Source organism: Rhinopithecus bieti, unplaced genomic scaffold (genome assembly GCF_001698545.2).
Source record: "Rhinopithecus bieti isolate Rb0 unplaced genomic scaffold, ASM169854v2 scaffold_63942, whole genome shotgun sequence".
In the NCBI taxonomy this organism is placed as follows: domain Eukaryota; kingdom Metazoa; phylum Chordata; class Mammalia; order Primates; family Cercopithecidae; genus Rhinopithecus; species Rhinopithecus bieti.
This window is the reverse complement of record NW_016824266.1, coordinates 379,443-395,758: the sequence shown is the minus strand read 5'-3', so window position 1 is coordinate 395,758 and position 16,316 is coordinate 379,443. Positions and strand designations below refer to the sequence as shown.

Below are 16,316 nucleotides of genomic sequence, written 5' to 3'. Positions count from 1 at the left end.
GTAGAGATGGGGTTTCACCGTGTTAGCCAGGATGGTCTCGATCTCCTGACCTTGTGATCCGCCCGTCTCGGCCTCCCAAAGTGCTGGGATTACAGGCGTGAGCCACCGCGCCCGGCCAACTTCAGATAATTTTTAAAAGCACAAGAGATATTAGTTCTCAAAATATTAAGGAAAAGGTTATAAGATTAAAGCTTAGGATCATTATGGTTTTTTTGTGTGCTTGTTTTTAACAGAATGTATAAAATCTCATTCTAGCAACTCTTTTCTGGCTATCCAGAGACATATCTGACACAATGCTTACCAGATAGAAGCATTAGCATTCTGGATGATGGGCTCTGAAGAACTGTTTCTTTTTCTTCCCTTTTTTCCTACTCTTTTTTTCTTTTTTGAGACAGGGTCTCACTTTGTCACCTGGGCTGGAGTGCAGTGGCACAATCGCGGCTCACTGCAACCTCCACCTCCTGGGCTCAAGTGATCTTCCTACCTCGGCCCCCACAAGTAGCTGGGACTACAGGCGTGAGCCACCACACCCAATTAATTTTTGTAATTTTTGTAGAGATGGGGTTTTCACCATGTTGCCCAGGCTGGTTTCAAACTCCTAAGCTCAAGTGATCCACCCAACTTAGCCTCCCAAAGTGCTATGATTACACCTTTTTTCCTACTCTTTTCTATGGCTTATGATTTATTTTATTTTATTTTATTTTAATTTTACTGTGTGTGTGTGTGTGTATGTATGTGTATGTATGTACGTATGTATGTATTTTGAGACAGAGTTTCACTCTGTTGCCAGGCTGGAGTGCAGTGGCGTGACCTCGGCTTACTGCAACTTCCGCCTCTCGGGTTCGAGCGATTCTCCTGCCTCAGCCTCCTGAGTACCTGCCACCATGCCCAGCTAATTTTTGTATTTTTTGTAGAGATGGGGTTTCACCATGTTGGCCAGGATGGTCTCGATCTCTTGACCTCATGATCGGTCTGCCTCGGCCTCCCAAAGTGCTGGGATTACAGGCGTGAGCCACTGTGCCCGGCCGGCTTATGATTCTTTTATATTAAACCTAATGTTTACAGTTAAATCACTTTTATTCAAAAACATATTTGTGTTATAATTACAATGTAGTATGTATAGATGAGGACTAGATGCAAACAAACGAAAAATGGACATCCCAGGAGGGTGACACTTAGGGTAAAAGTTTTCTTCCATTTCTGTTCATGTTACTATAATGTCTGGGTAGATTTTTAAAAACCTTTTTTAAGTAACTGAAACCCTAAGAGGTAACTCTGAGCACATAAAGACATAAATGAAATGTCTTAGTGATGCATCGGAGCTTGGGAAATAAACTGGCTTTTTTGGGGAAAAGCAGCAGAAAAGCAATAAAATGAAAGCTGTACCTGAATGAGGTGATGGGTCCCCTTCCTCTCTCCGTGTCTCACCACTGGTCACAACTGAGGTGTTGGCAGTACCAGGCACTACTCCCATAGGCTGGGACATGACAACTCCATGATCCTCAACTTTGTCATCAAAGCTTCCCATGAGAGCCTTCCTGATAATGTCTTCCAGCCCGAGATTGCTGGCAGGATCAGCAAAAGAATGGCCTCTAGAGCTAACTGAGCCTGAAAAAGAATCAAAAACATTTCCACTTATTTCTGAAAGGCCAATCAGGAAACAAACATGCACTGCCCCATCAGCCCACTGAATACACATAGCACTTGGCAAGTGACCTAGAACAATACCAGGACCCACCACACAGAGACCCTCTTTTTTTTTTTTTTGGAGACAGTCTCTGTCGCGCCCAGGCTGAAGTGCAGTGGTGTGATCTTGGCTCACTGCAACATCCGTCTCCCAGGTTCAAGGGATTCTCCCACCTCAGTCTCCCAAGTAGCTGGGACTACAGGCACCCACAACCACACCAGGCTACTTTTTTGTATTTTTAGGAAACGGGGTTTCACCATGTTGGTCAGGATGGTCTCGAACTCCCAACCTCAGGTGATCCACCTGCCTTGGCCTCCCAAAGTGCTGGGATTACAGGCGTGAGCCACTGCGCCCAGCCCAGAGACCATCTTAATCCACAAATAACTCCTTAAGGAAATTTGTTTCCCAAGTGAATCAGTCACACTAAGTTACTCAACAGTTTTCCCAGTTCCCTAGTTTCGACATTGTTCTTTAATATAGTTTCCATTCTTTTTGTTCATTTATCTTTTCAATAGGTATTTACTGGATCTCAGTTCCTTTGTGTGCTACTGGGTAAACCTTCCTTCACTAACTTATTTATTCATTTTTTCATATTAGAGCAGTCACTCCCCTGGTATACAGTTGGTACTCAGTACATATTTGTTGGACTGACTACTGCTGTGCCAATTTTGTATTGGTAAATAATGTCTTTTCAATCTTACCTGATGTAGTAACTGCTGGCAGATTAAAGATCTCAGTTCCTGGCTGAGCAGCTGCTATATTTAAGCAAACATTCAAGTTAATTAAGATGTGATAATCATATACACCAAACTAAAGTCTCAAAAAATTCCTATAATAAAGTTAATCTTTTTATTTTCCATGACCTCAACCTTTATTTTTCACCCATTAAGTGAAGATAAAATGGAAGAACTTTTTTTTTTTTTTTTTTTTGAGACAGGGTCTCACTCTGTTGCCCAGGCTGTTTTTTAAAAGGAAATCAGGAAATAGGTAAGGTAGGAACATCAAAAGAAGAGCAATAAACTGTGTGCAGTGGTGCACTTCTAGTCCCCCACCTACTCAGGAGGCTGAGGCGGTAAGATTGCTTGAGCTCAGGAATTTGACGCCAGCCTGGGCAACACAGTGAGACTCTCCCAAAAAAGTAAATAAAGGAGCACTGTAACCCAGAAAAGGGAAAGGAACTTTGCACTGCTGGAGAAAAACAAACAGGAAAATGCTGTTCTCAGAACAGGAACCAAGGCTTTCTGATGAAGAAGAAACCTTGGACTCTGGGATGACCGCCACGAGTACCAACAGGTTTGAGGCAGCCTGGGATGTGATCCAGAGGAAAGCCACCACAGTGAATACTATGAAAATGACTGTGTTTCCCTGCATGGCTAACTGGAAACTCAGGATATTTGCTGGAAAAAACAAAAGACTCTGTTGATCCTTTTCATTCCTGCTGACTGTGCAACTTGTAATCTTCAGTTTGAATGCTAACAGCATAAGACCTGGGAACCACCTATAATAAAGCAGTGTGCCAGAAAGGGAAAGAATTTGGGACATAAATTGGTGTTTCCGTCATTCCCAACTTGATGCTAAGAATTTTAAAGAGAAAAAAAGAATGCAGAAAGCAAGTGGGTGGCCAAATGATATGTCCCGAAGAATGTGAAATTTCTTTTTTTTTTTTTTCCTTTGGGACGGTGTTGCATTGTCACCCAGGCTGGGGTGCAATGGCGTGATCTAGGCTCACTGCAACCTCTGCCTCCTGGGTTCAAGCAATTCTCCTGCCTCAGCCTCCTGAGCAGCTGGGATTATAGACCTCCACCACCACACCCAGCTAATTTTTGTATTTTTAGTAGAGACGGAGTTTCACCATTTTGGCCAGGCTGGTCTCGAATTCCTGACCTCAGGTGATCCGCCCACCTCGGCCTCCCAAAGTGCTGGGATTACAGGCATGAGCTACCGTGCCCTGCCACAATGTGAAATTTCTAATGAAACCACAGAATGATGGACTCTTACCCAAGGGGTGAGCACATTAGAGAAGAGGGAAGAGTGCATGTGCCTAGAAACAAACTTGGTTGATTAGGGAGGCTTTAAACTGACAGAGGAGAAAAGTCTTCAGAAGAACTAGAAAACAATGGCCATGGATGATAGTCTTCTTACTTATGGGCCAGGTGACTAGGTAAATCACTTGAGCCTGAAACAGCAGAACCTTGTTATCATGAACTGTGTGGAATAGGAGTCATTCATTCATTCAATAGATATTTAATTGAGCAGTTATTTGGCTGAATTGTAAGATTACCTTCTTATTGATCAAAAATGGTCAGATGAAGACAATTTCCTATAAGTTAACCAGTGATAATCCTTAGATACTACATTTGCAATATACCCCTTCCTTTGCTTATGGAGCTTACAGTGCAGTGTGGTACTTGCTGAGGCCAAATTAGAATCACCTGGGTAGCTTAGCAAATTTTTCTACATTCCTGGGGCCCCATAGTTCAACTATTTAATAAGCAGTCCAGGTGACTGGTACCTACTGTTGAGCAAGAATGTGGTAACTGCTCAGAACTTAGCAGAAGGGAAGGTAGATATGTGAAAGCCACTGTGGAGGCCAACTTGACAGGAAGAGGTAACTCCCATCAGGAGGCAGAGAGACCAGGATAGTGACAGCCGGAGTAAAGGTAACTGTGGTAGGGAAGCAGGAGGAACTTTTTGTGTGGGGAGGTAGAATATGAATTTAAGTTTAGATACTTAAGGAGCCAGTAAGTTAGTCAAGAAGTAATGAGGTCTGCAAAGATATGTAAGTAGAGCTTAGTAGGAAAAGCTGGAGTACAGATACAAATTTGGGAGTTTTCAGCATACAGGTGACCATTCAAATCCCGAGTAGATGAGATGACTCAGATTATAAGGCATGAGGAGAAAGGGGCTAAGAAGTGAGCCCTGGGGAAAACTTAACAGTCAAGGGCCAGGCAAAGCAAGACTGAACTTCTAAGGAGACGTAAGTGGCCAGAGTAGAGAAGAAACAGGAGAACATGGCATCAGAAAGCCAAAAGAAAGCATTTCAGGGAAGGAAAGTGGTTCACTGTGTCAAAAGCTGCAAAGAGATCCAATAAAGTAAGTTTTAAAGCATTACAGTTTTCAAAACAATAAAGTCATTGATGTCCTTGGGAACACTGGATTCAGATACAATGAGCTGAAGTGAAGCTGTGTTAGCCGCTGATGGCTTTCATTTAGTTCTGCTTCCCAGTGAAGGCTAAATGTGCCATGGTGGGCCCAGGAGCCCACTGGTTCTTTAATATAAATTCTCCTTTCCACCATGAAAAACAGTTCTTGCAATAAAAAAAAAAAAATCCCAGACTCTAAAGCAATTCTGTTAGTACTTCCCTTAAGACATTAATTATCTCCTGTTAAAGTTAGGTACTTGTTTCATCATACAGCTTCAGGGAGTAGAGGCCATATGGCATACTAAAACACCCAACATAGTACACTACTCAAAACATTAGGCAAGAGAGGAGAAACTATAAAGTAGGCTTCTTCATTTCAAACATGGCATTTCCCTGTCAAGAGTTTCCCACTTTAATGGTAAGACAGACTAGAGGATGCGAGCAAACCACACAAAGGTGAAATGATTTGCATCTCAGTTCCCGGCTGCACTGAGATCTCTAGCTCTCCATGCTCACACAGATTCATCTATGAGTGCCGAGAGAATTTGAAAATGAGAGTATATTTTTGTTGGTGACACTTGAGGAGCTGCAAATAATACATTAAACTGTTGAAGACTGGAGACAGAAAATAGTAATAACAGTATTTTTTTAGAAGAAAGGTGGCCAGACACGGTGGCTCACGCCTGTAATCCCAGCACTTTGGGAGGCTGAGGTGGGCGGATCACCTGAGGTTGGGAGTTCGAGACCAGCCTGGCCAACATGGAGAAACCCTGTCTCTACTAAAAATACAAAATTAGCCGGACTTGGTGGTGGGTGCCTGTAATACTGGTGCAGGAGAATCACATGAACCCGGGAGGCAGAGGTTGCAGTGAGCCGAGATCGTGTCACTGCACTCCAGCCTGGGCCACGGAGTAAAACTCCATCTCAAAAAAAAAAAAAAAAAAGAAAAAAGAAAAGAAAGGCTATCTGTAAGCCTGATAACAATTCTGGTCAGCATTCTAAAATATTTGTCTTTTAGATTATTTTGTTGCCACCTAAACAGAGAATCTAGTAATTAAGAGCGAGGACAAGTTCAGAAACAAAGTGGCACAGATCTAAACACATATCACAGTGCAAGGCCCCCAACTTTCCTTTCTTTTGACAGGGTCAGGAGACTACTAGATGGCAGATCACAGAAATAAAGCAGATCGCCCTTTCCTCAGCTGCCGCCACAGTGCTCAGTCCTTCCAAAGAAGCTAAGGCCACGTTGGGGTGAGGCCCTCACTTGATCCAGCGACTAGCACCACGTCCGGCAGTGCCAGCCCCACGCTCGCCCGTGCCCTGGCCTCTGTCTCCGAGCTTGCCTGCATCTACTCAGCCCTCACTCTGCATGGCAATGAGGTGACCATCACAGAGGATAAGACCAATGCCCTCATTAAGCAACTGGTGTAAATGTTGAACCTTTTTGGTCTAGCTTGTTTGCAATGGCCCTGGCCAATGTCAACACTGGGAGCCTCATTTGCAGTGTAGGGGCTGGTGGACCTGCTCCAGCAGCTGGTGCTGCACCAGCAGGAGATCCTGCCCACTCCACTACTGCTGCTCCAGCTGAAGAGAAGAAAGTGGAAGCAAAGAAGGAAGAATCTGAGGAGTGTGATGACATGGGCTTTGGTCGTTTTGACTAAATCTCTTATAATGTGTTCAACACAAAGCTAAACTTAAGAAGAAAAAAAAAAAAGAATAAACCAGACTATGGTATACCCAAAGTCTTTCTATCACAGGGACTGAGGAAAAGACTGATAAGACCGGGGGATAGTACTGAGTGCTGAGAGAGTGCTGAGAGCACGAGGATGTTCTCATTAATACTTGCATATCAACCCAGACGAAAGGTTCTGCCACAGAGCATTAGCCAGGGTATTTACCAACAATCTGCCTAAGATGCTATGAGTATGGAACTGTTAGAAGCCAGCTGGTCCATCATGAGCAACATGGACTCTGGAGTTGGAATGCTGGGGTTTGAACAGCAGCCTCATTACTTACTAGATATGTAACCTGTTCCAACTCTTAAACTTGAGTCTGTTTCCTCATCTACAAAATGGAGATAATTGTAATGTGTAATATGTAGGGTTGTTGTGAGGAATAAATGAGATTATATCTACGCATGCTTAGAATAGAGCCTACCACATAGTACGTGCTAGATAATCTTTTGCTACCATTATTACTGATTTTATAGTTTTACTTTATTTATTATTTTTTTGAGACAGAGACTCGCTCTGTTGCCCAGGCTGTAGTGCAGTGGCAAGATCTTGGCTCACTGCAACCTCTGCCTCCCAGGTTCAAGTGATTCTCATGCTTCAGCCTCCCAAGTAGCTGGGATCATAGGCGCACGCCACCATGACCAGCTGATTTTTATATTTTTAGTAGAGACAGGGTTTCACCATGTTGCCCAGGCTGGTCTCAAACTCTTGATCTCAGGTGATCCACCCACCTTGGCCTCGCAAAGTGCTAGGATTACGGGCGTGAGCCACCACACCCAGACAATTTTTGTAATTTTTTTTTTTTTCTTGAGACATCTTACTCTGTGGCTTAGGCTGGAGCGATCATGGCTCACTGCAGCCTCAATTTCTCAGGCTCAAGTGATCCTCCCACCTCAGCTTCCCATGTAAATGGGACTACAGGGGCATATACCACCGCACCCAGCTAGTTTTTTATATTTTGTAGAGACGGGGTCTCCCTGTGTTGTCCAGGCTAATCTCGAACTCCTGGGCCCAATCAGTCCTCCTGCCTTGGCCTCCCAAAGTGCTGAGATTCCAGGTGTGAGCCACCGTGCCTGGCCAATGTTGTATTTTTACACTGTGAGTTTATCAGAGTTGCATATGAATAGTGAATGAATCAACTCAAGTCCAGAAAAACACCAGTAGGGTAGAAAAAGTAGTTGGACTGGAGCTAGCACAGACAGACTTGGACTTGTCCTATAGTTGGAGCTACTTATTGCAAAAGTAGAGCGAGGGCAAGGCATGAATTAAAAGTAGCCCAAGACCTTGACATCAACATTCATACTAAGTACTTAACAGTATACTTCATAACTTAACAGTGTACAGGCTGCCAGCACAACAGCTAATAGTCTCAGGCTAGTTTAAATGCTACTTTAAATAGTCTTAGGCGAAAAATGATGAATTTAGCATAGATCATATTACACTATTTTGTATTACTTGAAACCTAGTGAAAGGCTAGGCTAAATGTTTTTGGTGGAGAATAATTGAGATGGTAGGGGTACTAAGAATGAGGACATGTGATGCACAGCTGATGAAACTGGGGACATTGATTGAGAGGACTCCTGAAAGACACGTCTTCAAATATCTGAGGAGGTGTTACGTGGGGATGGGCCCAAATGGACAAAAGGAAGACTGATGGGTAGGGGAGAAAGAAAAATAAACTGTGGAGAGTTAATCCAATCCCACATAAAGAAAAGTAACCTAGACACAGCATTCCTTCAAAGAGAAATGGCACAGCTTCAGAAAGGAGCGAACTCCTACTTCCTAATTAGAACTCTTCATGGGCTGGCAGATACTTGAGAAGGAACTCTAGGATCAGATGTGTTGGATAGATGTCCTGTAAAGAGCCTTCAAACTCAAGCGTTATAGGAGAGGCAACACCGGAGATCATTATTAATGCATGTTTTATTTGGGGTTCATGAAAGAAATCCCACTTACCCATATCAGAGTCACCTCCACCAGAGGAGTTCAACTTACGAAAAATCTCCTGCTTCTTTGATTTAACCATGGGTGATGTATTTTCAAGCTTGGTGAAGAATGAAGGCAAGTAGCTTATACTCCCTGGTGACCGGGAATCATTCCTGTTAGGGCCAAAGTTAAGTATATTACAACCACGTACTCCTAATCCTGGGGACATTCCTATCAATGACAACATTCAGAGAGTACTTAGAAAACTACTGCCTCCTCATCCCGTGTTTGTGGTTACAGCCCTAAGAAACAGTATGTAATCATAAATCACTTAGTACATCATTTGAGGATAAAGGATTTAGCTCTCAAAATGAAATCATAAAATTAGAATTAGAATGGAGATAATCTAGAGCAGAAATTCTTCGGAAGGAATGAAGTAGCAAATGAATATTAATAGGAGAACTCAGAAACAGCTTATTGTGATGCCTTCTCCTTAACAGCACAAACATTGATATATTCATGGTTACCACCTAAACTGGGAACTATTTGACTAGAATTAGTTTTAAGTAAACTACAATTAAAACTAATAGCACGCTTGCCTGTAAAATATTAAGAACTCATATCTAAGCAATCAACAGCTGGACTGGAACACAACAGTATAGGAATAAAACTGCCTATTTGTTAACAATCATTTCAAGCCACCTAACAAATGAGCTGAGTTTAATATAAAGAGTTTCATATTTTATTGGCAGCTTCCTATACTAACACATTTTAAAAAACAAGTTTCCCCTAACAGCTCAAGGCCACAAGGGTCTAGCTAGAGCTGAGAACAGAGAATATAGGTTATTGACAGCCTAATCCAGTCATGTGGATTCATTCATCATTCAAACACAAGAACACTTCCTCTATGCCAGGAAAGACAATTAAGGTGATAGGAACAGGAATAAGACATGGTCCCTGTCCTCAAAACACTCATAAACATAGGGGGAAAGACGTAAATGTATAATAAAATTGAACATCACTCCCTCTCCAAAAATGGATTTTCTTTATTTCATTGAAAAGTACCAATATCTGTTTAGCTCCCTAAGAATAAATGCAATAAATTAATAGCAACACATTGTAAGACAGGCACTAGCTATTTGGAGTTACACCTTCGTTTAAAACTGGCCCTTCCCCATTAGTATCAGTACGACCATGAGCAAGTGACAGGTCTGGCTTTCAGCGCATCAGTGAAGGGTTCAGCACTAGGCAAACTGCATGACTACGGAATTCAGGGAACAATAAACAACATGATTTGGACAGAGATTCCAGTGTAGGGGTGATGCAGAGGGAAGTGAAGCTGAATGCGCAGCATACACCTGGTCATGCAAGAACTCAGATACCATGCTAAAGACTGGGTGCTGGATTCTGCATGAGTTTTAGACAAATCACCCAGGTGGAGGTATGGAGATTGACTGGAAAGGAGCCAACTCAAAGGCATCTAGTCAAATGGGGATAATAATTTAATAACTAATAGGGTTGGGGTCAGGGTTAGAAATAGGTAAGATTAAATCTATTCAGAGTCCACAGTGCTTGGTATACAGTAAGCATTCAAATGTTGGCTGAATCAATGGATGACCCTTTCCCCTAGACAAAAACATTAAAAAAAAATCTAGAAAGATTTAATTTCAAGAATAATGAACAAATACTTTCTAACCTATTTAAATGTCATATTATAAATACTTTCTTTTTGCTAAAATCCACTAGCATTAAATCAGTAGGAAAACAGAGACAAATGATCCTCTGAGAATGCCATCCAGACATAAAAGCCCAAAGGAGAAAAATGGCACCAACTGAAGGAAATGTTAGAGCATGAGCACCCGCGCCATGAAGGGACTAGGAAGTGCACGTACCTCTGCTCTGCAGGCTCTGCGCCCCTCTGAGACAACAGCAGCAAGCTGTCCTGTTTCTCATGCACAACTGGAACCTGGGGTGGGGAGATGGGCTCGTAGGGCTCCGAAGAGACGTGACTCCTCTCTGGGGATTTTCCAGGCCTACTATTGTAACATGTGAAATATTAGATTGTGTTTCAAAGGCGCACCTGAGACTTACCTAAACAGAAACTTGTTAACTCATGACTTCATTCAGGAGAAGGAGCAAAAGCTGCCAATTTCTATCAGAAAAAAAAGTTACCTCAGGTATTCACTATATACATAGTTAAAACAAATAAACAAAAACCACTGTGTTACTGCCACTTGACCCATGCACACCCCGTGGATCCAGGAGTCACGTCATCAGACAGCGCTGCCTGGGCAGCAGCAGTGGCAGAAGTTGCGTCCTTGAGGCTCCCCACATGTCCTTCAACGTCAGACGCCATCCCACCCTTGGCTCCTTAGGAAAACCTCAAGGGTTTTCCTACCTATTTTGAGTCATGACTGACCAGTTCTTTCATCATCAAGTTAAAGATAAAGGACTTCAGTACTAAACTGACACCCAAGGAGTTTTATCAGGCGAGTCAACTTATGTTCTTTCTTTTTTTTTTTTTTTCTTTCTTTTTTGCGAAGAGTCTCCGCCTGTCGCCCAGATCTGGAGGGCAGTGGGTGTGATGCTCGGTCATTGCAACCTCCCTCCCGGGTTCACGCCATTCCTCCTGCCCAGCCTCCGAGTAGCTGGAACTAAGGCATCTGCCACCCGCTCCGGCTAATCTTTTGTTTTTTAGTGGAGACGGGTTTCACCTTGTTAGCCAGGGATGGTCTCGATCTCCTTGACTCGTGATCCGGCCCACCTGATCCGCCCACCTCGGCCTCCCAAAGTGCTGGGATTACAGGCGTGAGAGTCAACATAGGTTCTAGTTACACTATATTATGGCAGAGGGGTTCTCTGCAATTTTATATTTTTCTGCGGATACCATTTGGTAAGAATAATATAAGATAGATACACTATTTAGCTCCCACCCATTTATCTCTCTTTTTTTTTTTTTTGAGACAGAGTCTGGCTTTGTCACCCAGGCTGGAGTGCAGTGATATGATCTCAGCTCACTGCAACCTCTGCCTCCCAGGTTCAAGCGGTTCTCCTGCCTCAGCCTCCCGAGTAGCTGGAATTACAGGCGCCCGCCACCACTCCCCGGCTAATTTTTGTAATTTTAGTACAGACGGAGTTTCACCATGTTGGCTAGGCCTCCTGACCTCAGGTGATCCGCCTGCTTGGGCCTCCGAAAGTGCTAGGATTACAGGCATGAGCCACCGTGCCTGGCCCATTTATCTTATTATTACAATTTTTATTTTTTAGAGACAGGTTGACCAGGCTGGAGTACAGGAGTGCAATCATAGCTCACTGCAGCCTCAAACTCTTGAGCTCAAGTGATCCTCTCACTTCCATCTCCTGAGTACCTGGGATTACAGGCATGCATCACCATGCCCAGCTAATGTTTTTATTATATGTTTTATTATGTCGTGTGGCACATTTTAAATTTTTTGTAGAGACGGGTCTCTACAAAAAATTAATTAAATTAAATTAAAATAAATTAAATTAAATTGCTGGCCTCAAGCAATCCTCCCACCTCAGCCTCTAAAAGTATTTGGAATTACAAGCACCTGGCCCCACCACACCCCAATTTTTTTTTTTTTTTTTTTTTTTAAGACAGAGTCTTGCTCTGTCACCCAGGCTGGAGTGCAATAGCATGATATTGGCTCACTGCAACCTCCACCTCCCAGGTTGAAGGAATTCTAGTGCCTCAGCCTCCCAAGTAGCTGGGAGTACAGGTAGCCACCACCACACTTGGCTGATTTTTGTCGTTTTATTAGAGACAGGGTTTCACCATGTTGGCCAGGATGGTCTCAAACTCCTGACCTCAAGTGACACACCTGCCTCGCCTCCGAAAGTGCTGGGATTACAGGTGTGAGCCACCACACCCGGCTCCCCTGAAATTTTTTGACATAGTGATTATGCATATTAAAGCCACCTGTGACTTTCAACATCTGAATTATGACTATAACACTAAAGCAAAATTATAACATGATTTGTTATGACCTTTCCCAATCAGTCCATCCAGTTATTCAAGATAGCCACTTTTTTTTTTTTTAGTTGTTTTGGTGTTTACCTCCAAAACTTGGTAAATAATCTTAAACATGTTTTTGATTTATAAAACTTGAAACAGTATCTGTTAACTCTCTTTCATGAAAGATGAAGAATTTTATTTGCCTTCTCTGTTGTTGCCCATTTTATTTTATTTTATTTTGAGACAGGGTCTCCCTCTGTCACTCAGGCTAGAGTGTAGTAGTATGATCACTGCTTACTGCAGCCTCGACTTCTGGGCTCACATGATCCTCCCACCTCAGGCTCCCAAGCAGCTGGGACTACAGGTGCATGCCACCATGCCTGGGCAATTTTATTTTTTAGTTTTTTTTGTGGAGATGGGGGTCTCACTATGTTGCCCAGGCTGGTCTTGAACCCCTGGCCTCAAGAGATCCTCTCACCTTGGTCTCCCAAAGCACTGAGATTAAAGGTGTCGGCCACCGTGCTGGCTTGCCTATTTTAATTTTGTCCATTTTGCCTTTACATAGCATACTTCAGCCTTTTATATTTTCTTTTTTAAAAATGAAGAAATTAGCACACATACCCTTACTTCTACCTCTCTTTCCTATGCAACCCTCAACTCTCAATATCTGTCAGCCATTTTTATGATTTACTGCCTCACATCCTTTTCTAGAACTATAGAGAAACTCCTCTGTGTTTTGCTTATAAAAATCACTCCATACAATTCTAATGGAAATGGAATAACCTGCTCCTGGAGTACATAATGAAATAAAGGCAGAAAGCAAGTTTTTTGAAACTAATGAGAACAAAGATACAACATACCAGAATCTCTGGGACACAGCTAAGGCAGTGTTGACAGGGAAATTTATAGCACTAAATATCCACATCAAAAAGAAAGATCTCAAGTTAACAAGCTAACATCACAACCAAGAGCAAACAAATCCCAAAGCTAGCAGAAGACAAGAAATCACCAAAACTGCCAGGTGCAGTGACTCACACCTGTAATCCCACCCAGCACTTTGAGAGGTCGAGGCAGGCGGATCACCTGAGATCAGGAGTTTGAGATCAGCCTGACCAATGTGGAGAAACCCTGTCTCCACTAAAAAAATACAAAATTAACTGGGATGGTTGTGCATGCTTGTAATCCCAGTTACTTGGGAGGCTGAGGCAGGAGAATTGCTTGAACCCAGGAGGCAGAGGTTGCAGTGAGCCGAGATCGCGCCATTGCACTCCAGCCTGGGCAACAAGAGCGAAACTCCGTCTCAAAAGAAAAAAAAAAGAACCAAAACTGAAGCTGAACTGAAGGAGACTGAGACACAAAAAACTACTCAAAAGATCAACAAATTCAGGATCTGGTTTTTTTTTTTTTTTTTTTTTTTTTTTTTGAGACAGAGTCTCACTCGGTCGCCCAGGCTGGAGTGCAGTGGCACAATCTCGGCTCACTGCAAGCTCTGCCTCCCGGGTTCACGCCATTCTCCTACCTCAGCCTCCCGAGTAGCTGGAACTACAGGCACCTGACAGCACACCTGGCTAATTTTTTTTTTTTTTTTTTTTTTTTAAGTAGAGACAGGGTTTCACCGTGTTAGCCTCTCGATCCCCTGGCCTCCTGATCCGCCCGCGTCAGCCTCCCAAAGTGCTGGGATTACAGGCATGAGCCACCATGCCCGGCTTCAGGATCTGGTTTTTAGAAAAAATTAATAAAACAGACCACTACTTAAGACTAATAGAGAAGATTCAAATAAACACAATCAGAAATGACAAGGGGAATATTACCACTGACCCCAGAGAAACACAATCATTAGAATATTATGAACACCTTTATGCATATAACCTAGGAAATCTAGAAGAAATGGATAAATTTCTGGACACATACACCCTCCCAAAACTGAACCAGGAAAAAACTGATTCCCTGAACAGACCAATAACGTGCTCTGCAATTGAGTCAGTAATAAATAGCCTACCACCCCAAAAAAGCCCATGACCAGACACATTCACAGCTGAATTCTACCAGATATACAAAAAGAGCTGGAGCTATTCCTGCTGAAAATATTCCACACATTGAGAAAGGACTCCTCCCTATCTCATTCTATGAGGCCAGTGTTGTGGGAAGTCAGGGACCCTGAACAGAGGGACCGGCTGAAGCCACAGCAGAAGAACATAAATTGTGAAGATTTCATGGACATTTATTAGTTCCCCAAATTAGTACTTTTCTAATTTCTTACACCTGTCTTTATTGTAATCTCTGAACATAAATTGTGGCGATTTCATGGACACTTATCACTTCCCCAGTGAATATCCTTGTGATTTCCTATGCCTGTCTTGTCATCTTCTTTGTAAACTGAGGAGGATGAATGTTGCCTCAGGACCCTGTGATTGTGTCAACTGCACAAATTGTTTGTAGAGCATGTGTGTTTGAACAATATGAAATCTGGGCATCTTAAAAAAAGAACAGGATAACAGCGACGTTCAGGGAACAAGAGAGGAACTTTGAACTGGCCGCTGGTGAGCCGGACAGAACAGAGCTATATTTCTCCTCTTTCAAAAGCAAACAGGAGAAATATCGCTGGATTCTTTTTCTCAGCAAGCAACATCCCTGAGAAAGAGAATGTGCCCTGAAGGTAGGCTTATACATGGCCCCTTTAGAAGCGTGCCGTCTTTTGTCTTTTATGGTCGAAGCCGACGGGATGAAATAAGCCCCGGTCTCCTGTAGTGCTCCCAGGCTTATTAGGACGAGGAAAATTCCCGCCTAATAAATTGTGGTCAGACAGGTTGTCTGCTCTCAAACCCTGTTTCCTGATAAGATGTAAACAATGTTATCACTGTTTCGGGCACAGTGCCCAAAACTTAATTAGCAATTTTAATTTCACCTCATCCGGTGGTCATGTGATCTTGCCCTGCCTCCATTTGCTTTGTGATATTTTATTACCTTGTGAAGTATGTGATCTCTGTGACCCACACCCTATTCACGCACTCCCTCCCCTTTTGAAAAGCGCGAATAAAAACTTGCTGGTTCTACGGCTTGGAGAACATCATGGATCCTGCCGACATGTGATGTCTCCCCCGGACACCCAGCTTTAAACTTCTGTCTCTTGTGCTCTTTCCCTTTATTTCTCAACCCAGCCAAGACACTTCGGAAATAGAAAAGAACCCACGTTAAACATCGGGAGCAGGTTCTCCTGATAGGCCAGCATCATCCTGATACCAAAACTTGGCAGAGACACAACAACAATAAAAAGAAAACTTCCAGCCAATATCCTTGATGAACATCAATGCAAAAATCCTCAACAAAATACTGGCAAACCAAATCCAGCAAAACACTAAACAGCTTATCCACCACAATCAAGTAGATTTTATCCCTGGGATGCAAGGCTGGTTCAATATACACAAATCTCAATAGATGCATAAAAGGCTTTCAATGAAATTCAATACCCTTTCATGTTAAAAACTCTCAGTAAACTAGGTATTGAAGGAACATACCTCAACATAATAAAAAGCCATATATGAAAACCCACAGCCAAATCATACTGAATGGGGAAAAGCTGGAAGCATTCCTCTTGAAAGCCAGCACAAGAAAAGGATGCCCTCTGTCACCATTTTTATTCAACATCCTATTGGAAGTCCTGACCAGGGTGATCAGGCAAGAGAAAGAAAGAAAGGGCATCCACATAGGAAGAAAAGAAGTCAAACTATCTCTGTTTGCAGAGGGATAACCACATATCTAGAAAACTCCATAGTCTCAGCCCCAAAGCTCCTTAAGCTGAAAAACAACTTCAGCAAAGTCTCAGGGTACATCAGTGTGCAAAAAAAAAAAAA

General features: G+C 42.8%; 2 protein-coding genes and 1 pseudogene across 2 annotated transcripts in view; 2 read left to right on the top strand and 1 right to left on the bottom strand.

Moving 5' to 3' along the window:
- Nucleotides 1-6,965, top strand: part of TTC19 (tetratricopeptide repeat domain 19) — a 51,083-nt gene extending 44,118 nt beyond the window's left edge. Inside the window, exon 9 of the mRNA XM_017862218.1 lies at nt 5,975-6,965. Within this exon, the coding sequence (XP_017717707.1) occupies nt 5,975-5,991 (17 nt within the window). The 3' untranslated portion in view covers nt 5,992-6,965. The remainder of the gene's footprint in view (nt 1-5,974) is intronic.
- NCOR1 (nuclear receptor corepressor 1) overlaps nt 1-16,316 on the bottom strand; it is a 197,874-nt gene that overhangs the window by 7,569 nt on the left and 173,989 nt on the right. The window contains 4 exon segments of the mRNA XM_017862217.1: nt 1,387-1,608; nt 2,389-2,442; nt 8,520-8,662; nt 10,382-10,525. Of these exon segments, the coding sequence (XP_017717706.1) occupies nt 1,387-1,608; nt 2,389-2,442; nt 8,520-8,662; nt 10,382-10,525 (563 nt within the window).
- LOC108522158 (60S acidic ribosomal protein P1 pseudogene) lies at nt 6,070-6,965 on the top strand (annotated as a pseudogene).